We start from the raw sequence: 23,244 nt of genomic DNA on the forward strand, positions 1-23,244 counted from the left end.
AACTGCCTTTAAATGCATCAATTTTGTCAGAGACAGTGAATAGTCTCACATTTGTAGTCAAAATTAAGTTCAGATTTTGCCTTGTGTCCTGTGAATTATCATAAAGATCATTTTATTCTCACAACATACAACTAACCCTAGGAGTCATATACATGGACAAAAATTGGTCAATGCTACTAGGACACAAACCAGTGAAGACTCTAAAGGGAGCAGCTGTGATTATCCAAATAAGAATCTAAGGAAGAGGGGCTGGGGATATAGCTCAGTTGGTAGAGTGTTTGCCTTGCAAGCACAAGGCCCTGGGTTCAATCCCCAGCACCAAAAAAAAAAAAGAATCTAAGGAAGAAATCTGTTTACCTTAAAAGAAAAAATTGTCAAACACTTTGCTTTAAATTCAAGAAGATATTTTGGAACCTTAGATTCCCTCAAAGAATGTAGCACCAGGTTGGAGATAGAGTGGAAGACCCAGACTTTGAAGTCCAACTCTGTTGGACTTGAACCCTGGCTCTACAGTTCATTGATCTAGAGTCCTAGATATATCACTTTTCCTAAACTCAAGTTTGCCCTTATAAAATACAGTAAGTAATAGTGTGTTCATGGAGTGGTTATAACTTATAGGTGATAATGTGTAAAGCATGTAGGCATATAGCATGGCGCATAATATTAATCCCTTCTCCCCCTTTGCTTCTTTAATTTCTAGACTTATGCTATTTTTTTTTTGTGCTAACTCTGAATTAGAGGTTGAGGAGCTACTTTTAAATGTGATTTTCATTTGCACTATAGGGTCAAGGAAGATACTGCAGCACATATTGCATCCCTGAAAGCATCTCATCAGAGGGAAGTAGAGAAACTCCTTTGTCAAAATGCAGTAGAAAATTCTTCTTCCAAAGTAGCTGAACTGAATCGTAAAATAGCAACTCAAGAGGTACATGACAAACCTGTCTTGGTTGGTCTTTGACTTTAATATGATGTTTTTACCACTGTTAGCAAACATTATTTAATTTGTAAATACTTCAGTTTCACTTATTTAGGTTGATAATAGGAATGGGAAATTAGTATTGGCTTGATTTTTTTTTTTAAAAGAAGGATGCCATTACCATATATTTAATTTTTCTCCTTTAAAAATATACCCTTTAAAAAAATTAAACTCTACATTTCTTAACTCTTCCCCCAAAAGAGTTGTAACAAGTGGTTGAGTCTAACATGATTGGGACCTTAGTAATTGAACTTGGAGTTGAACCACCTCCCTCCTAAGTCCCAACTGACAAATAATTATGTTCAGGCATTCTTCCTATTACCTTTCATTCATTAAGCAAATAATTCAAGTCTGTAGACAATCTGGTACTAGAAATAAAATAATGAACAGATAAAGCTCTGGCCCTTATGAAGTAGTCTTCTAAGAACTCTGATGAGAAACACTGACAACTCATCAGCAATTTCTTGAACACATGACTTTCTTCTTGGATAATAGGTATATCTGCTTAGAATATCTAAAAATATTTACCATGTGGCCCATCTTCTGTGATGTTAGGTTGAAAAATAGCATTAAATAGAACTTTCATCTGCAACTTATAAATGGTGTGCTCAAGAAGTGAAAGAAAAAAAAGCAAAATGTTAGTTTGAAAATCAGTGGTGAAGAATATGTGAATGTTCATTTTGTTCTTCATCCTTTGTTTATAATTTAAAGAAAACAAGTTCAAGGAAGAAATAGATTCTTCAGTTAGGGAAGTTTATGGACTGGCTATTAAATATTAAGAAAATGAATTTTCTTAAATATAAAAATGTTATTTCAATTCTTGAGACATGCCCCTAGCATAAGGAACATTGTTGAAATATTTAGGGGATGAAGTGTAATGAAATCTGCAACCTCATTTCAAATGACTTATAAACAGTACTGTTCCAGAAGTATTTAAAGTGCTTTTCAAAAGCATTCAAACTCTTAGATAACCTCTCTAGCTTTCTTCCCCCAAAAGAGCAGGTGTCAGAGAGCAGTTGTAAGCATTATATCAAGTGATTCTTTAGTAAGGAGCATTCTGGGAGAAGTCAGAATATGGTGTGATGATACCATGGTGCCATAAATATGGTCTTTTCCCAGAGTTATAAATGCAGTATTGTAAAATTATGAGTTAAATGGAAGTCAGTCTAATCCGATCCTTAAAATAGTAAAAGTACATCATTAGAGTCATTAATTTTTCATGTTTTCAGTTTCTTGATGGAAATATCTGTTCATGTATTTCCATTTCTTTGTTTCAGGTATGAGACTAACATGTATTTCACAGATACTATAAGATGTGTTATTTTTAATTAATAAAAATCTAGCATTCAGAGTAATTACAAAATACAAAATAATATCCACTCCTTTCCAAAAGCTTAGACTTTATAGAGGTTTATTTTTAAAGATTTTCAGTCATGAGTTGGTTTCTTATATTTTTCAAATAAAGCTCAAGGGAGAGCTTTATTTATTAACTCAGTTCTTTTAACAATTTCCTAGGTACTTATAAAACATTTCCAAAGTCAGATTAATGAGCTTCAGGGTAAACAAGAATCTCTTACAGTTTCTCAAGTTCGAGAAGAAATCCTACAGAAAGAGGTAAGAAATAACCAAAAATAGTATGCTAAAATAAATTTTTGTTAGATATTTCAATCATTCATTTCCATTTTTTTTTCTTACTTTACACATAGACATAACTTGAAACTATCTATCACAGCTCCCAAAAACATTAGTAACTTGCTATATAAAGTCTACTTTCCCCAGCTGAACTTCAAATTATTAATGGTAATTATGTGTTTGTATTTGTTGTTGAAGTTTTATGAGCAGTGGGATGGGAGATGTTTGGTTCTTTGGGGACTTTTTAGGAGGTAAAATGGGATATCCATTTCTGCTTTAAGTACTATCAGGGAAAAAAAGTTTGTTCTTCAGTCCTCATGAGTCCTTAGTTTGGACCCCCCCCCCATAACAAGAGATAAACAAAAGGAAAAACTTGTTTATTAATCTATGCACACATGACATAGGAGAAACCCCATTGCAGGTAACTCAAAGCAGTGCCTTAGAACTCTGCAAATTGGTAGCTTTGGAGAGATTTGGGTTAGAGATTGCAGGGTAAAAGATTGGCAGAGGGAAAGAAAAACATGAATTAAGACAAAAAGAACAAATTTTAAGTACATTGTCCCATGAGGTGCTCCCATCAAAGTTTGGCCTCTAAAGTAACGTTTAGAAGAAAAACAAAGATTACGGTTAGAATGATCTTTAAACCTGTTTCTAAGTCTAGGAGGGAAAGCCAGTCAAGAAAATTTCTAGATTTTGGCAGTTTGAATGTCTCCAGTGATTTGAATGCCCCATGAAGATTGTCCAGATATGAGTTGTATTGATTCTCTGCAGTTTATATCAAGTCATTCAGCCTCAGAGTGTTAAGACTTCAGAAAAAGGGCAGTTCTAACTTTTAGTGATTTCAAGCATATGAAATAGTATTTTGGTGAATTATATATAGCCTGATATTAGGGTAAACTAGAATTCAGAATCTAGGCCAAATGGCAGTTAAATAACAAAATCTCAAAGAAAATGAGAAGGACAAGAATCTGATAACCATAGAGTACATTATAATTTGCTACTGAGACACAGCTTTATCCACTCTACATCACATCTGTTCTGACAAAGATAATCACAGTAAGACCAATTTGTTTTCAAAAATAAGTCATCTCATTAGCTTGATTATCCATGTAAATGCAGCAAGAACAGGCTCTTTAAGTCTGCTTTCTAGAACATTTACTAAGGAATCTCAGATTGGACTTTCAAAAAACTCACCAGGCTAGGAAGGACAAGCCAAAGTTTATCATCATATTTGCCTGCAATACCTATAGATTTGGGTGGAAGTTCCTGAGCCTTTATCACATTTATTTACATAAGTGTCCTGTACTGAGGATCAGACTGGAGGGCTTTTTGTAAATCTTTCTGAAAAGGGAAGCTAAAATGGACAGCTGAGCATTTAGAGGATTTTCTGGAGCATTTAGAAGTTGGAGTTTTAGGAGTTAAGAGTTTGTTGAGGGGATGAGACCAGAATTTGAGGAAGAAGGACCATAGATCCAAAAGATCTTCTGGAAGGTCAAAGTCAAGGAATTGGGGAGTAAAGAGAATTATTGGTGGATGAAGAATTTAAGGCAAGTATAGATTTTAATTTTACCAAGTCTGACTTGCATTTTATTTTTTAATCTTACTAAGGGAGTCTCTAAGAATAACTTCAATGTTGTTTATCCAGACTCACTAGTCTGAACCTGTCTAGCACAACAGATTTACAAGATCTATGTCTACGTTCTACCCTATGATTTTCTTCCTTATGACAAGCAGTGCAAAGGCTAATCATTGAACTGGTTTTTTTCACTACCAATCTGAATTTAGAAAGGAAGGGACAAGGGGAAATGTTCACTTCCCTCTCAACAAGGTACTATAGACAGAGATCTGGGAGAAGTAACTAGTGAGAATTCTTACCTTTTATTAGCTTCTGCTGGTTTTCCTATGATCCCATCTATAGGCTCCAGAGCAAGTGGGGTATTCCAGAAAGACCTTATCTAGTCTCCACAAACTGTCAGGGAATAAAAAAGCTTTTTTCCTTCAATTCTCATGAGTTCCAAATTGAGATAAACTCTTGCAACAAATGACAGATTTACCAAAGAAATTGATTAACACATGAAATACACATCAAGAGAAACCTCAATCAAGAGTAACTCAAAGCAGTGGTTTAAAACTATAGCTTACATAGCATCTCCAACCAAGGAGCAGTAAACTTGTAGAGAAATGATAGGACAAAGGAAATCAGTTCTGGTTTCCAAAGGCAATAAACTGTGGGAGGGTGAATATATGGGAGAAAACTAACAAGATTAGCTTTGTTTGAGGATTCCTCTGTGCCTTCTCTGCACTGATTAGTCTAGAGTTTTTCTAGACTCCAATAAAAATGTATGCCCTGCCTTCAGGCAGGAAAAGATGAAAGATGAAGAAAGCTTTTCCTCTATTTGCTGTCTCTTACTTGCCTTCAACCAAAAAATTTTATGTCAGTTAAATGTATTTTAGATTACATATTCCAGTTGCCTTTAGTACTGATACTGCTTAATTAGAAATAAAGCAACCTTGCCAGATCACCACTAACAATATTATTATAAGAAAACTCTCTCTGGAAAACCCACCATTTTATTACTCTGTGACCCTTTTTATTCTAGAAAGTACGAAAAGTTAGTAAATCTGTGCATCCTATTCATTGAAGCATATGTAACATTTTTTATTATTCAAGGATTTGTTAAGCCACATCATCAAAACAGTTAATTGTATTATGGTGAGATAAGTATAAAACACTCTAATTATGCAGCTAATCAATTGTTTAAATCTTGTTCCAGTAGTTGAAAGGCTGTGTAGTTCAACCTTGTACTTTTTTTGTTCAGTGTTTAAGATGTACATAAAACCTTGTTAGCATAAGCATTAAGTTTACAGAAGCTCAAAGACCTGAAATTTTTAGAACAAGCAATAAAAGGAATTATGTGTTCATATTTATGAGGTTAAAAGGTTAATTTTAAGGGCTGGGGATATAGCTCAGTTGATAGAATGCTTGCCTCACATGCACAAAGCCCTGGGTTCAATCCCCAGCACCACCAAAAAAAAAAAAAAAAACGGTTAATTTTAGTCAAGTTAGTGTTAATTTATCAGTGTAGTAATAGTGAAGACAGTTCAAGATATTTGAAAATAGAAAAGCTGATGTTTGAGTTCATTTTCTACTACTATAACAGAATACCTGAAACTGCATAATTTATAAAGAAAATAAATGTATTTGACTCACAGTTCTGGAGGCTGGGAAGTCCAAGTGCATGGTGCCAGTATCTGGGGAGTGCCTTCCTCTGCATTAGCCTGTGGCAGAAGGTGGAAGGGCAAGACAGCGAAAGAGAGGGCCAAACTTCCTTTTATAACAATCTACTCTCAAGATAACTATCCCAGTTTTGCAATAACAGCATTAATCCAATCATGAAAACAGAGCCCTTATTAAGCCCTATTTCTTAGTACTATTGCATTGGGGATTAGCTTTTCAACTCACGAATTGTGGGGAACACATCCAAATCATAGAGGATATGATGCATGGTTTTAAACCTTGTTACTGTAAAACTAAAGTGCTGAGTCTCTTGAATAAAGGTAATAATGCTCTTGAATTCAAATTCCTACCTTTTAATATGGCTAATTTATAGTAGCTATTCTAACAATAATAATTTATTCCTACTACTGGTAACCTTCTGTGAACTCTCCCTGATATTCTGTGTATTATGAGGCATTCTGTCTTAGGCTGATAGAAATAATGAAATGTTCCCCTGTATGAGCTCCAGGAATTTTTCAGGCTACTTCCATTGGCAGTTGGAGAGCTCACCCTGTTTCTTTCCCTTCTCACACGAATCATAGTCCTACATGTTATCTAGTGTCTGAAAACAAGTATTTTATGTATTTTGTATTGTCTGCTAGCTGCTTAAGAAAAGGGGGTTAAATCCCTGTCCCTTTTATTCCACATGGCCACAAGTGAAAAAGCACATTATAAATTTTAAAACAGTGATGAATTGTTACATTTTATAATTAACTGTATTTTTAAAAATATTTTATAGAGCCATCAGAAAAACTGAGCAGTGACATAGAAGTTTTCAACATAGTTATAAGTAATACCCTCAACATCACTGGGAAGTGATGTTTGCTTAGCATGTTAATTGTAAAAACCTGGAAGGTTCTTCTATATTCTATGTTTTGTTCTGTACCTTCATTAACTCAAATGCTTTCAGACCACATCTCTCTAAAATCATACCTACTGTAGTGGGGTGAAAACCTTAATAAGCCTTTAGCATCTTCAATCAGTTGACAGAAACTTAGGCATATATTCCTCAAGTTCTTTGGGGGCTATTTTTAATGTTGTAATGAAAGAGTCAATCTTCATATTTTAGCATTTATCAAAGGTTCCTAATCTTATTTTCCCACTCCTAGTTGACTGCAAAAATCTTTAGTTGAAACGATTTGGGTCTCTAGAGACAACTGAGGAGATTGATGTTGTTATTGTTTATATTCATATTCTCAGTTACTTTATATATCTTTGTCATTAGTGGGATTTTTATTTTATTTTTAATCTATATAAATACCTTATAAAAGCTTTAGAAACCATGTAAGACTGACCTCTAATATGAGCTCTGAGGGAGGGATTATTATGGTCCATTCATCAAAATTCTTATTGTAACTTACCTCAGATATTCTGTAGTCAGCTGCTATTATTTTAATAACAAATAGTAGAATGATTGTGGGGCTTATAAGGTCTGGGTTTAGTTAAATGATTATCTAAGATAATCAATTTATAGAAAGGTTTACTTTGGCTCACATTTTTAAAGGTTTTTGCTCATGTATCATCTACACTTGCCCCTTGCATTCTGGAGAAGCTCTCAACCAGGTCCTTCAGCTTTAGGAGTAACCCAACCAGATTCAACTGAAAAAGTCCTTCACCAAAGCACCTTATATTTAAAGTGTCACATGTACAAAACAGAGAATTTTAAAAGCAGACATATCAAGTCATAAATTAAACAGATCAGTTGGCAGAAATATTACAGACCAGAAGAAACTAGCATGATATGTTCAAAGTTCTGAAAGGAAAAAACTGTCAGCAATACTGTCCTTCAGAATGAAATCAAAATACAGCCTTTTCCAGATAAGCAGAAACTGAGGGAATTCATCATCAGCTCAACCCTACAAGAAATGTTTAACAGAGTGCTACCTTAGAAACAAAAGGATGATAACAATCATCATGAAAACACGTGAATGTATAAATTCACTGGAAAAACAAATACATGAAAGAGAATAAAAAATTATGACAGAAAACTACCAAATCACAAAGATAAAGAATAAAAATAATATGGAATACACAAAACAAGCAAAAACAGCTAACAAAAGGACAGGAGTAAGTTCATATCGATTAGTAATAATCTTGAGTGTAAATGGATTAAATTCACCATTCAGACATGCTAAATAGATAAAAACAAGATCCAACCATATGCTGCCTATAGAAAAAAACTTGCTTCACTGGTAAAGATACATAATGACTGAAAGTGAATGACTAGAAGAAGATACCACTCCCCACACACAATAAAAACCAAAAGCAATTATTAATAGCATTATTTTTATGTCACACAAAGCAGGCTTTATATCAGACTCTTAAGAGATTAAGAAGGCCATTACATATTGATAAAAGTATTGATTCAGCAAGCAAATCTAACAGTTGTAGGTAGATATGCATCCAATACTGAGACACCCAAGTATGTAAAGCAAGTGTTATTAGATCTAAAGGGAGAAATAGGAGTCAATACAATACAAGCAGAACTTTAACAACCTCCTTTCCTTAATGGGCAGATCATCCAGACAAAAGAATCAACAAAGAAACATCTTGAGTTGAACCATACTCTAGAGCAAATAGACCCAACAGACATGTTTAGAATATTTAATACATTTTTTCTTGTCAGTACACAGAATTTTCTTCAGGATAGCTCACTTGTTAAGCTGCAAGTAAAGTTTCAATAATTGTTTATAAAAATCTTAGACCACAATGAAATAAAACTATAAAACAAGAATAATAAAAAAATATATAGGGCTGGGGAGATAGCTCAGTCGGTAGAGTGCTTGCCTTGCAAGCACAAGGCCCTGGGTTCAATCCCCAGCACCACAAAAAAAAAAAAAAAAAAAAAAAAAAAATATATATATATATATATATATATATATATATGGAATTGAAAAACATGCTTCTAAATGACCAGTCTGTAATTGAAGAAATTAAAAAGAATATCCAAGTTTCTTGAACAAAAATTATAGCACAATAATTAGATATCAAATATATATCAAAGTTAGTGGAATATAGAAAAGAAATATTAAGAGGGAAGTTTATAGCAACAAATACATGCATCAAAAAAATCTCTAGGGCTGGGAAGATAGCGCAGTCGGTAGAGTGCTTGCCTTGCAAACACAAGGCCCTGGGTTCAAACCCCAGCACCGCAAAAAAAAAAAAAAAAAATCTCTAAATACACATCAGGGACTTAGAAAAAAATAGAACAAACCAACCCCAACATTCATAAAGAGGAAATAAATACTAAAGAGCTGAGCAGAAATAATATTAAAAAAAAAATTCAAAGTTTGATGTAACAACTGATTTTTTGAAAAGATAAAACTGAAGACCTTTAATTAGACTCACCATGGAAAAAAGACCCAAATTAATAAAACCAGAGATGAAAAAGTAAATATTATAACCAATACCATAGAAATAAGAAACCAGTATGAGAAAATAATATGCCAAAAAACTGGAAAATGCATAAGAAATGGATAAATTGCTGAACAAATACAACCTACCAAAATTGAATCAAGAAGAAATGGAAAGTAGAGCCAGCATCAGTCTGATACCAAAACTAGACACGAATACAATAAAAAACAAGCTATAGACTAACATATCCCTGATGAACATAGGAGCAAAAGTTCTTAACAAAGTGCTAGGACACTGAATTCTGAAGTGCTGTTGAATCAAAAAGATCATACACCATGAACAAGGGGGGTTCATCCAAGGGATGGGAGGATGGTTCAGCTTGTGCAGATTAGTATACATAACATGACACTTGAGCAGACTGAAGGGAAAAAAATAGTCACCTTGATAAAGGCAGAAAAGGCATTTAGTAAGATCCAACAATCCATTCTTGATTAAAAACTCAACATATTTAGTATAGAAGGGAGATACTTCAAAATACCAAAGTCTATGTGTGAAAAATCCATAGCCAATATTATCCTGAATGGAAAAAATCTCAAAGTGTTTCCTCTAAGATCTAGAAAAAGGATGTCTACTTTCACCACTCTTATTTAAGTTAGTACTGGAAGACAGCAAGAGCAATTATGCAAGAGGGAAAACACAAAAACAAAGGGCATCCAATTTGGGAAGGAAGAGGTTAAATTATCCATATTCCTAGATGACATGATTTTATATGTAGAAAAACCCTAAACACTATCAAAATAACTGTTATAACTGATAAATTCAGTAAGGTTGCAGGATACAAAATCAATATATAAAAATATAGCATTTTTTGTACCAATAGTGAACTTACTGAAAAATTTTTAAAAACAGTCCCATGTACAATAAATACAAAAATATTTGGGAATAAATTTAACCAAGGAAGTGAAAGATCTCTGTAATCAAAATTATAAAACACTGATGGAACAAATTATAGAGAACACAAAAAATCAGAAAGTATCTTGTGTTCTTGGATCAGAATTAATATTGTTAAAATGTTTATAGTGGTCTATAGATTCAATGCAATTACCAAAGCACCAATGATTTTCTTTACAGAAACAAATAAACCAAAAAAAAAAAAAAAAAAATCTAAAACCTGTGAAATCACCAAAGACCCAAAATAACCAAAGTCATCCTGAGCTTAAGAAAAAAGAAAAATCTGGAGGTATCATAATACCTGACTTCAAAACATTCCACAAAGCTATAAAAATATACATTGACCAATGGAAAGGTACAGAGAACTCAGAACTAAACCACATTCATACAACCAACTGATATTTGGCAAAGCTACCAAGAACATACAGTGGAGAAAGGACAGTGTCTTCAATTAGCAAAATTGGATGTTTATATGCAGAGGAATGAAAGTATATCCTTCCTCTCATTGTACACAAAAATCAACTTTAAGTGGGATCAAAAGCCTAAATGGTAAAACATGAAACTATTAAATTACTACAAAAAAACATGGGGGAAACTTCAAGGTGGTGGTGTAGGCAGTGAGTTTTTTGGTAAGACCCCAAATGCACAGGCACCAAAAGTAAAAATAGACAAATGGAATTATATCAAACTAAGCAGCTTCTACACAGGAAAGCTTTTGCAAAGGAAATAATCAACAGAGTTAAAAGACAACCTATGAATGGGAAAAAGTATTTGAAAATAATTCATTTAAGGAGGATTAAAATCCAGAATATATAAGGAACTCAAAAAAACTGAACACCAAAAATAATCTAATTTAAAAATGGGCAGGGGGTGGAGATAGAGCCAGTGGTAAAGCACTTGCCTAGTGTACATAAGGTCTTGGTTTAATCCCCAGTACTACTAAATAAATACATAAAAATATCTGACACTCCTCAATAAAAGAAAACATACAAATGGCCAACAGTGTGAAAAAAAAAAAGTGTTTAGTCTCATTAATCATCTGGGAAGTGCAAACCAAAACCACTGAGATACCACCTCACCCCAGTTAGAATGACTGTCATCAAAATTACATGAAATCATTATTCCAAAAAGATAATTGTACCCCCTGTTCATTGCCATACCATTCAAGTTATGAATAACCTAGATATCCATCAGTAGATGAAATGGATAAAAATGTGGACATAATGGAATGTTTCTCAGCCATAAAAAAGAATGAAATCCTGTCATTTGCAGGAATACAGATGGAACTGGAGATCATTACTTTATGTGAAATAAGACAAAGGAAAACTAATAGCTCATGTTCTCATTTGTGGAAACTAAAAAGTCATTCTTACGGAAGAGCAGAATAGAATAGTGATCAGTAGAGACTGGGACAGGCAAAGGGGAAGGAGGACAAAATGAAGTTCAGTAATGGGCACCAAAACAGAGAAGTGTGTTCTGGATTTCTATAGAAGAGTAAGGTAACTTTTAGCTAAAATAATATATTTCACAATGACTGCAAGAGTACAAAATTCCCAAGACATGTTTAAAGAGATACAAGTACTTACTACCTGTTTATCACACATTGTACCTTTATCAGATTATCATAGTGTAACCCATAAAGATGTGCCAATATTATTAAACTTTTTTTAAGTTTCTGCCATCTCCCAATAGAACCACAAACTCCGTACCAAGACTTTAACATATATGTGGGCTTTTAGGGAGACACTGAAGATCCAGACTGTAGCACTTATCACTCTAAGGCTCACTAGCACATTCACATAAATATTTAGGCACAACTGTAGACACACCTGGTACACTGGATAAAGTCCAGGAAACAGTATGTTCCTCAAGGAGCTTGTGTTCTGGCCAGTGAGACAGAAAAATAATCCAGCACATTGTTTCCCCAGCTAACTTCCTCTGAGTTAGAACTGGGTCACATGCTAACTTCTAAACCCATCATTTCCCAGGGAAACTAGATAGATAGTTTTAATGGGCTTAAATTAAACAGAATTTACCCTAGAGTCATATGAACACCTAAACAATATCAGGGACTTGCCACCAAAGGAAGGAAAGGGAATGGCAGTTTAAGAGGCAGTGCCTAGTATCTCCTTCATTGCCTATGAGATTAGAATCTAGACCATGTGGGCTAATGGCTTACAGTAGCTAACAACTCCTGCAAAATAACCAGGAAAATTCATCATGCCAATGGTTACAAAGCCATAAATTTTTTTGAATGATGATTGAAAATTATATAGAAATAAGGAAACCAATTTCTTTAAAGTAGTAAAAATAGCAAGAATTTTGTGGTGCAATTTGAGTTATATGGTTTGTAAGATTATTTACTCACAATTGAGTAAAAGGATTCTGTGGGAGTCATCTTTGGGCTGCACTCAGATCATTTAACTCCCCCACCTGAGCCAGCTTCTGTAAGTAGTCAGTGACATCTGTTTTACCCACTTTTAGTGATATCATTTAGTTGACACTCTTTCACCTTAATAAATTAATAAATTATTAAGAAAGTAACTGAGATTGTTGTTCATTAAGGAACACATGCTTTCATACTTTACTGATGTTCTATTCCTGTTGAATATTCATTATTCAGTATACTTTCCTATACTAATATTGATAGATATTAGTATTATAAATTAGATTTAAGTTACACATATACCCAGATACACATATACATATACCCAGAGATATATGTGGCTAAATACTTTTGAATCGTTTCTATTCATACATACAGTGAGGTATGAATAGTGTGAAGGTTATATGCTTATATGTGCACACATGTAATCACAAATATGATATGATCATTTGTGTATGTGTGGATGTATATGATTTTTTTTTTTTTTTTGCAGTGCTGGGGATCGAACCCAGGGCCTTGTGCTTGCAAGGCAAGCACTCTACTGACAGCTATCTCCCCAGCCCAGTGTATATGATTTTTAAAGCCTTTTTTTCCCGGGAAGGTGGTACCCGAGGTTAAACTCAAGAGCACTCAATCACTGAGCCACATCCCCAGCCCTGTTTTTTATTTTATTTAGAGATAGGGTCTCACTGAGTTGCTTAGTGCCTCATCATTGATGAGGCTGTAAAGCCTTTTTTTTAACCTAATAGTACATCCAAATATCTTTTCATGGCAATCAGTATACATCTTTAGCACTTAACATGTTTACAATAGAGGAGTTATAATAATAGTAATAAATATTGAGTGCTTAGTGTGTGCTAAATACTTTATATCCACTACTTTGATTCACACCACAACCCAAAAGGCTAGGTACTATTATTCTCATTTTATAGGTGGAGAAATTGGTGCTAAGAAAATGAAATAACTTCCCCAGGGTTACTAAACAACATGTAGAAGGAAGCATTAGCATTAGAATCTGTCAGCATTAGCTGAGGAGGTGCTACAAATGCTGAGGAGAACAAAGTAGACAAAAATTCCTATTCTTGAGGACCTTACATTTTATTTGGGGAATCAGACAATAAATAAAATTAAATGAGACATCTGTAAAGTTAACATAGAGACTAGCACTGATTCACTCAATCCAGTTACAACTACCTTAGGAATCCCCCAACCCACTTCTTGTTTGACTTAAGCATTCCTCCTCCACCATCTCACTGGCCATCTCTCGTGGCCATCTCTCCATCACACACATTATATTAGAATTCTCATTCACTTGACTGCTAAGGCCAGAAATGGGTTATAGCTGTTAAAATATATATACCAATATCTGGGAATGTTATATGACAAAAAAACTCAAAATCTTTTTCCAGCCACTAAAATGTTTAGAGAGAACTAGAAATACAGTTCAGTGATGGAGCACTTGCCTAGGCCCTGGATTCAATCCTTAGCAGCCCCACCCAAAAAAAAAAAAAAAAAAAAAAAAAAAAAGTTTATAGACATTAAAATAACATTTGACCATTCTGTGTATGACTATGCATCAAAATAATTTGTAGTACTCTAACACATAAGAATTTTATGTCCAGAACCCATCACTATAGCACGTTTTATAAATCTCAAAGTCTGCATGTTTCTTCAGTAATTAATGATATCATCAGGGATGACATTTAAAATATTTATTTTGCCTCTGATTTAATTTGCTTTTACTTTCACTTTCTTCCCTCAACTAATTCAGGTAAGGTTTGTGATTTTTTGTTTTTAGTATGATTATCATTGTAATAAGATAATAGTGTTTCCATATAACGACTGAATTTGTTAATTATACCCATTTTCATTTTTTTATTACTGCCTTTTCACAATTAGCTAAATTTGATTCCTGATGGAATTTTTTTTCATGATTATATAGCATAAAGAAAATGCAGTTAACTGTTTAATATAAGCCTAATATAAAAGCCCCTTAAGTCCCACCTTCATTTTACTCCTAGGTGGTATAAAACATCACCATTTTCTCTGTGGGCTGTAGTGTAAAAACACAAGATTCCACACTAGACCTTAACTCCAGGAGGTCAGGGACTATGCCTTTCATCAATCTCTGCATTCCCAGGTTCTAAGACAGCAACCAACACAGAAAGAGCTCATTATTTATTTTTTTTTCCCTTCCCCCCCACCCCTCCCACCCCTCTTTTCCCTCTATACAGTCCTTCTTTCCTTCATTCTTACCACACTCCTTATCCCTAAACAACATGTATCCCATTTGTATACAATAATAATAAAAAATAATAATAATAAAAAAAATTAAAAATAAATTAAAAAAATAAAATTAGAAACATAAAAAAAAATTTTAAAAAAGAGCTCAACTTAGATTTTCATTATCTTTCCTTTATATACATATCTTTACTTGTGGAATACACAAAAAATAATTTTTAAAAGGCAATAGGAAAATTAACAAGTAAAATTATAGGAGTTGAATTCTGTGCACTGGACACTACTGGGTTGGGTGCTTTATGTGTTTTATTTTTCCTTTTATCCTAAAAATAATCATCTTGTTAATTCTTTATGCCAAGATGAATGCACCAAAGAAAATGCCCAGCTTCATTTTGAGCTCCTAAACCAGATTAGTATGTGGGAAGGAGAAGGTGCTCCAATCATCTAGAAATGTGAGATCAAGAACAGGACAAACCCTCTTACTTCCTGAACATAAAGAATGGAAGTTATTAATTACTCAAAGAATCCAAGATGCCTCTTACCTGGATAAATTTTATACAACGTCCTTGATTTTCAAGACTACATATTAAAAAGGAATTATTTTTTGTGATCATAGTTTTTCAATTACTTCCTACTTTAATTTTAGATTACAAAACTCTTAGAAGAATTGAGAGAAGCCAAAGAAAACCATACACCAGAAATGAAACATTTCATGAGTTTGGAAAAGAAAATTAAGCAGATGGAAATGAGACATAAGCAAAGAGAACAAGAACTTCAACAGGTAAAGTAGTAGATTACATTTACATATTTTTATAGTTCTTAACTTTTAAGTGTCTTGATTTCTGTAGTTTCAAGATACCTTTACCAAAAGTTACTTCTTAAAGTGTTCCATTGTGTTTTGATCTTGTTAAAAAGTAAATTATAGCAATTTAAGAGAAAATAAGCCTTTAAATCTCTTTGAAGATTGATTTGTTTTATTTGGAGAAAGAACTTGGTGTAATTATTGATTAGTGTCTAAAAAGTTTTACATCTTACTCTGGGAACAGGGCTTTGGGAACAATATTCCATATTCAAGTGATTTTAACAAATATGTGTAACAAATTTTCATTGAATTATGATCATTAAAATATACCTAGTACTAGTAATATATTTATTACATTTAATTACAAACAGATAAATTGATGGAAATTTAAAATAGCAGATATAAGGACATGATATATTTTTAAGTACTTACCTTGGTGCTGGTATTTTAGCTTTGCTTGAACAGTATGTTAGTCTGTTTAGGCTGCCATAACAAAATAGTATGTACTAGGTGGTCCAAACAACCAAAACTTATTTTCTCTTAGTTCTGGAGGCCAGAAGTCCACAATCAAGATACTGGTCAGTTTGGTTTCTAGTAAGGGCTTTCTTTGTTCCCAGCTTGAAGAACATAGTCTTCTTTGTGTTCTCATGTTTTTTGCTTTTTCCTTGGTGTGTGCACACTGAGGAAAGGGAGAATGGGTGAGAGAGAGCTCTCTGATGCCTCTTCTTGGGAGGATACCAATCCTATCAGATCAGGGCCCCATCCTTTTCACCTCATTAATCTTTCTTTGCTCCAAATATAGCCACACCAAGGGTCAGGACTTTAAAACATAAGAATTTTAAGAGAACACAGACATTCAGTCTATAACAAACAATGAAAATTTATATACCCCTTGAGAGACAGAAAACACTGTACAGCAGAATTTTATGGTTGGCCTGAGTATCCCAGAGAAACCCCAGCATTGTCCAGTTTTAGCTCTTCAAGACTGAAATGTTCTTCACTTCCAATGTAAACTCCAACAATAATATGAGATTTTTGTATTTGCAGATAATACAGCAAACACACCAAGTTGTAGAAACTGAGCAAAACAAAGAAATTGAGAAATGGAAAAGACTCGCACAGTTGAAGAATCATGAACTGGACAAATTCCGCACAGAATTAGACTCAATACTGGATGTTCTTCGGGAGCTGCACCGGCAGGGGGTGGTTGTGCCAGTTGCTTTTGCAGATCAAGTACATGCACCAGAGTTTTTCTAGAAACTCACATTTTGTATGATCTCATTGAAAGGCCTAAAGATAGATGAAAATGTACCATTGTCGGAAGGACAGCTTTTGAAAATTAAGTGTACCAGTCTGTTGCCAGAAGCAAGCAATACCAAAGCTACATTTCAAAATAATCTGCCCTTAACCAACAGGGGGAAAAATAAATAAAAGCATCATGGTATGTTTTACCAAAAATCATTAACTAATCACATTTTAAATGATTTATGGACAGTTTCCTTAATGTCAGATGATTGTAACTAGTAAGATTTATTATAAAAGGTCTTACATTCTAGAAATGGAAAGAAAAAAATTGTACATACTCTGCCACATTATTACTGACCAAATATGTATTCTTAATTTTCTTTGTGACAGGAAAACAGCTCCTCTTTCCCATGGAAATGGGTAAAAACTTGTAAGCTCAGTGACTTGGACAATCTCATCAATCATAGTTGAGTTAGAGTTTCCCTAGTAATTGAGATGAGAACTTTAACTTCTCTGCAGGTAGATGGTGATGTCTTATGTCCTCCCAGTTTCCTGCTCATTCCTCTAGGTGGCTTTTTTTTTTTAACCTGATGTAAGATGGAAAATACATTTCACTGGTAGGGGAGTTTGATTTATACATTGTTTTATTCCTTTAGTGTGTGTCTTGTAAATGCCAGTCCTAATTTTTGTAATTCTGAAATTATGAACACTATAATTTATACCTTTTCTGTTGAAAAATTAATATATGTCCATTAGAAGAAAATACAAATGTACATAAAAGTAGCTAGATTGTTATTTTATTTTATAATTCCCATTTTAAAAGCAGATAGGAAATATATAAGATAGTGATAAGTCAAAGCTTTAGCCAGTTTGTTTTAAAATGTACTAGGTCAGCACTAATAGAAATATGTGAACTACACATGTAATTTTTAATTTTGTAGCCACAACATTTAAAAAAGTAAAAGATAAATAAAAAATGAATTTTGGCATTTTTTTCATAGTAAGTCTTCAAAATATATATTTATAGCACATTTCAATTTGGACAGGCCACATCCCAAGTATTCAGTGATCACATGTCATAAGTGCAATTATCGAGTAATAATTACAAAGTAAAATGCTTCATGAAGGACAGGTAAACTAGATCTTGGTGAAATTGTGGGCAACCAATGTGAGGTATGAAAGTTGTTAAATATAAAGGATGCAATTATTGTCTTAATTTTCAACATTTTTAATGTATCTTTCCTAAGAGGGTAGTAAAAGCATTATAGTTTGTTATTTTTTATATGAAAGAATCTTAAGTTATAAATAATTTATTTTGATTATTACTTGTGTGTGCTTTTGTGTATCTTTTATCGGCATGACTGACCCTGTCGTGGGTCATTTATTCCAAGCACAAACAGCTGGTTCTGAAACACAAGGAAGTGTAGAACATAAAATAATTTCTTACAAAAAAGTATATTCTATTTTAATGGGGATTTTACATTCTATTTTGGAATAAGCTTTGCACAGACAGATCTATTTACAGATTAAAGATCCAGAAGTATCAACAGAGGTATTTATTACAACTAAAAACATCAGGAACCTTACCCCATGTCTTAGTCATTGTACTCAGGGTGCATGAATAACAGCACAGAAGATGGACACATTTAGGCTATTTCAAACAGGAATGCTTTCATGAAGATTAAAGCTCCAGAGATGGTTGATCCTCTCCCACTGTGATGGTTAATTTTAGGTGTTGACTGAATTGGGTTAAGCCATAATCAAGTTATTTTTAGTTTTGAATGTGAGGTTATTTCCAGAAAAGGTTAGTATTTGAATCAGTGGACAGAATGAGGAAGATCCACCCTCACCCAGTGTGGAAAGGCACCATCCAAACAGTTGAGGAGGGCCCAAATAGAACAAAAGGTGGAGGAAAGGCAAATTCAATTTCTTGGGAGCTGCGGCACCCATATTTTCCTGCTCTTGGATATCAGAAATCCTTCTTTGACCTTCAGATTCCAAGACTGACACCAGCAGCCCCTTGGTTCTCAGGTCTTTGAAGTTAGACTAAACTGTCACTGGCCTTTTCCAGTTGGCAGATGGCATATCATAGAACTTGTTCTCTATGATAGCTATAAGCCAATTGCTATAATAAATCCTCTCTGATATTTGTTCATCTACATCTAATTTATTTGATTTCTTATTGGTTCTGGTTTCTCTGATTCGTGCATGTAAAAGAGGCAAGTGACATAGTGTCTCAGTATATGAGAAATACAATGACAATTGTTCCTGCCAAAATGATTAAAGAAAAGGATGCACTCAGGAAATTTGAATTCATATAGAAACTCAGACACTGCATAAATAAGCTAAGAGCATCTATGTCCAAAGGGAGAATTTTAATTCCCATAAGTTATGATTGAAAACTAAGCACAAGCCCTCTTCATGGAATTGGCTGAATTGCAATAACAATCAGAATTCTCAGCCTCAAAGTGTGTCTATTGTTAGGGTGAGAGCATTGAAGATAGCATAAGACATAAATTTAATCAAGCATGTTAGTCACTTTTTGTCACTGTGATGAAATACCTGATAAGAACAACTTCAAGGAGGGAAAGTTTATTTTGACTCATGTTTCAAAGGTTTCATCCATGGTAGACTGACTATTCTCTGGGCCCAAGGTGAGACAGAACATCAGGGTGGAAGGGCACAGTGGAGGAATGCTACTCACTTCAGGGTGGCTAGGAAGCAGAGAGAAAGAGGGGTCACAGGGAAGATGAACCCTTTTAGGTCACACCCCCATGACCCACCTCCTCCAGCCACACCCACCTGCCTACAGTTAACCACCTAGCCCATTCAAACTAGGATGAACTGATTAAGCTACAGCTCTCACAATCCAATCATTTCACCTCCATATGTTCCTCCATTAACACAAGAACTTTGGGGGGGACACCTTTTATTCAAACCATAACACAAAGGAACTTAAATAAGATGTGCATACATCTAACCAAGGAAGTAAACAGCCTATATACTAAAAACTGAAACACTGGTGAAAGAAATTGAGGAAAACACAATAGAATGATATCCTTTGTTCAAGGGTTGAAAGAATAGTGTTATACTATCCAAAGTAGATTCACTGAAATGGAAAAAATAATTCTAAAATTCAAATGGAACAAGAAAAGACCCCAAGTAGCCAAAGGACTCTCGAGCTAAAAAAGCAAAGTTAAAGGAATCACACTACTTGATATGAAAATATACTAAAAGGTATAGTAATCAAAACAATAGTACTGGCATAAAAGCAAGCACATTGACCAATGAAACAGGATAATGTTCAGAAGTAAACCTAGCTTTCACAAACATGATTTTCAGTAAAGTTGCCAAGAACAAAAGAGATATGACAGTCTCTTCAGTAAATGGTATTTGGAAAACTAGATACCCACATGCAGAAAAATGAAATTGAAACCTTATCACATACCATATGCAGAAATCAGCTCATTAAAAGTAAATGTAAGGACTGAAACTAAAACCATCAAGAAAACTGAAAACTCCATAACACTGATCAAGGCAATGACATTTTGGATATGACACCAAAAGCAGAGCTACAGAAGCAATAAATAAATAAAATAAATAAATAAATAAATAAATAAATAATGGGATTGCATCAAACTAAAAAGTCGCACAGCAGTGGAAATAACAGAAGGAAGGGACAATCCACAATATATGAGGAACTCAATAGCAAAGAAACAACCCGATTTACTGAACAAAGTAAATGAATAAAGTTTTTCAAGAAAGAAATGGTCAACAGATTTGTTATGATTTGGATTTAGAATGTCCCCAGAGGCTCATGTGTTGAAGACTTGGTATCCAAAGCACAAATGTTCAGAGGTATGACTTTCCAGAAGTGATTAGATCATAAGAGCTAGGAAACAGCATGCCCCTTTGACCCACCCTGTAGATTTATCTATTGATGGATTTAGATTGATGCACAACTGGGAGGTGATGGAAACTTTTGGAGATGGGACCTTCTTGAAGGGAGTGGGAAGACTTGAGCAATCTCTTATCCCCAACCCCTTCCTTTCTCTCTGCTTCCCAGCTGCCACAGGAGCAGCTTTCCTCCATTATGCTCTTCTCTCATGATGTTCTGCCTCACCTCAGGCCTAAAGCAATGCAGCAAGCAGACCATGGAATGAATCCTCTGAAACACTGAACCAAAATAAGTCTTTCTTCCCTTTAAGCTGCTTTTGTCAGATATTTTGTCTGCAATGAAAAACTAACACAAGGTTCATAAGAAAATGCTAAGAATCACTAATTACTAAGGAAATGCAAATTAAAACACACTTCTTAGAATGGCTGTTATCAAAAAGGTTAAAGTGTTGGGGAGGCTATGGAGAAAAGGGAACACTTACCACACTCACTCTTGGGAAATGTAAATTAGTGCAACTACTATAGAAAACATTATTGTGATTCCTCGAAAAAACAAAAATAGAACTACTATTTGATCCAGCAATCTCACTATGAGGTATATCCAAAGGAAATAAAATCATGCGTTGAAGAGACATCTGCACTCCTATGTTCATTCCAGCATTAGTCACAGTAACCAAGATATAGAATCCACCTAAGTATCCATCAACAAATAAATGAATAAAGAGAATGTGGTGTATACAACAGTACTAATGAGCCTTGGGGATACTCTGTCATTTGTAACAAGGATGATCCTGGAGAACATTATGCTATTGCAGAGTATGGTGACACACAGTTAATAATATATTAGGGTTCTCTATAGAAACAAAACCAACAGAGGGGAGAAAGATACAAATTATAAAATGGGGATTAATTAAATTGGCTTATGTAACTGGAAACTGGACAGTCCCATGATGGCTGTCTATAGGCCAGAGAGCTAGGAGAACCAGTTGGTGCTCAGTTCAAGAAGCTGGAGCCTCAGAACAAGAAAGATCAAATGATACAACCCCAGTTGAGACCAACCAAAGGCCTGGAAATTCTCTGGAGAGTTTCTGGTCAGAGTCTGCTTTAGAAGAGTGAAGGAGCTGGAATATGATGTCCTCAGGCAATCGCAGCACCAATCATAACATCGACTCAAGAAGAATCAAGCTTCTGCTTCATTGTTTTTCTACAGTTTTTTTTTTTCCATTCAAACTTCCACCCCATTGGACTGTGCTACCCACATTTACAGCAGGTCTCCTCAGTTTTCTGTCCCATGTGTCAATCATTTCTAGAAATACCCTCACACACCCAGAAGCCTCTTAAAATCTTTGACATCTCTCTTTTATTTTTTTCCATAGCTTTATTGCACATATTTGTATGCAATTTGATCAGTTTTGACATGTATGTAACCAATACAATCAATATAAAAAGCATTTATATTACTTTCTTAATTTGAAATCATGCAGACTGTGTTTCCTGCATGATTTATTACATTAGAAATCAATCGCCTTAAGATATATAGAACCCCAACCCCACATGTCAACTATTTCAAAATTAATTGGCATACTTATAAATATCTCAGAGGTTAAGTAAGAAAGCACATGAAAAGTAAATAAAAAGTGCTTTGAACTAAGTAATAATAAAAGTTTAAAATATCAGAATCCCTGGGATGAAATAGTACTGAGATGAACATTTATAACTAAAAGTACTTATATCAGAAACAACCATATTATTTTTAAATTATGTAGTAGGAAGGAAAAAATAAGAGTAAAAGCCAAAATATATGAAATAACAGAAGAAATAATACAGCTAAAATTTGATAAAAAATAAACAAGTCTATAATCTAGAAAAAAGTAAGAACACAAAAATTAATATCAATGGAAAGGGAGATATCTAAATAACCCTACAGATGCTACTTTATGGTAATATTACAATTGTATGCCAACATATGCGATACTTATATAGCATGGTCTATATTAGAGAAGGATCCATGCACTGCTGAAAAGAAAGTGTACTCAGTCATTGATGGATTAAATATTCTCTATGTCTATTAAGTCTAAATTACCAATTGTATTTCTTTTATTTATATAGCTTCTTCATTTAGTTTTTGTTTGGAGGATCTATCTAGTGGTAACAGAGGCGTGTTAAAGTTACCCATTATTATTGTGTTGTGGTATATTTTATTCTTGAAATTCAGAGTGGTTTGTTTGATGTACATAGATGCTCCATTGTTTGGGATACAAATATTTACAATTGTTAGGTCTTGTTGATTCATAATTCCCTTAAGCAGTATGAAATGGCCTTCTTTGTTCCTTCTGATTAACTTTGGTTTAAAGTCCACTTTATCTGATAAGAGGATAAAATCCCTGCTTGTTTATGTGATCCATGTGAGTGATATGTTTTTTCCCATCCCTGGGAAAAACCCTTGACTGAAAACTCTTGACTATTTTCAGACTGTGGATGTC

General features: G+C 34.0%; 1 protein-coding gene across 4 annotated transcripts in view; it reads left to right on the forward strand.

Moving 5' to 3' along the window:
• The window catches only part of Cep162 (centrosomal protein 162), a 93,039-nt gene extending 74,853 nt beyond the window's left edge, over window positions 1-18,186 (forward strand). For all 4 annotated transcript variants that reach the window (XM_047558319.1, XM_047558322.1, XM_047558321.1 and 1 more), the window contains 4 exons: window positions 784-925; window positions 2,492-2,590; window positions 15,464-15,598; window positions 16,667-18,186. In XM_047558319.1, coding sequence (XP_047414275.1) covers window positions 784-925; window positions 2,492-2,590; window positions 15,464-15,598; window positions 16,667-16,876 — 586 coding nt within the window. In that variant the 3' untranslated portion in view covers window positions 16,877-18,186. The remainder of the gene's footprint in view (window positions 1-783; window positions 926-2,491; window positions 2,591-15,463; window positions 15,599-16,666) is intronic.
• The last annotated feature ends 5,058 nt before the right edge of the window (window positions 18,187-23,244 follow it).

Source organism: Sciurus carolinensis, chromosome 7, assembly GCF_902686445.1.
Source record: "Sciurus carolinensis chromosome 7, mSciCar1.2, whole genome shotgun sequence".
In the NCBI taxonomy this organism is placed as follows: domain Eukaryota; kingdom Metazoa; phylum Chordata; class Mammalia; order Rodentia; family Sciuridae; genus Sciurus; species Sciurus carolinensis.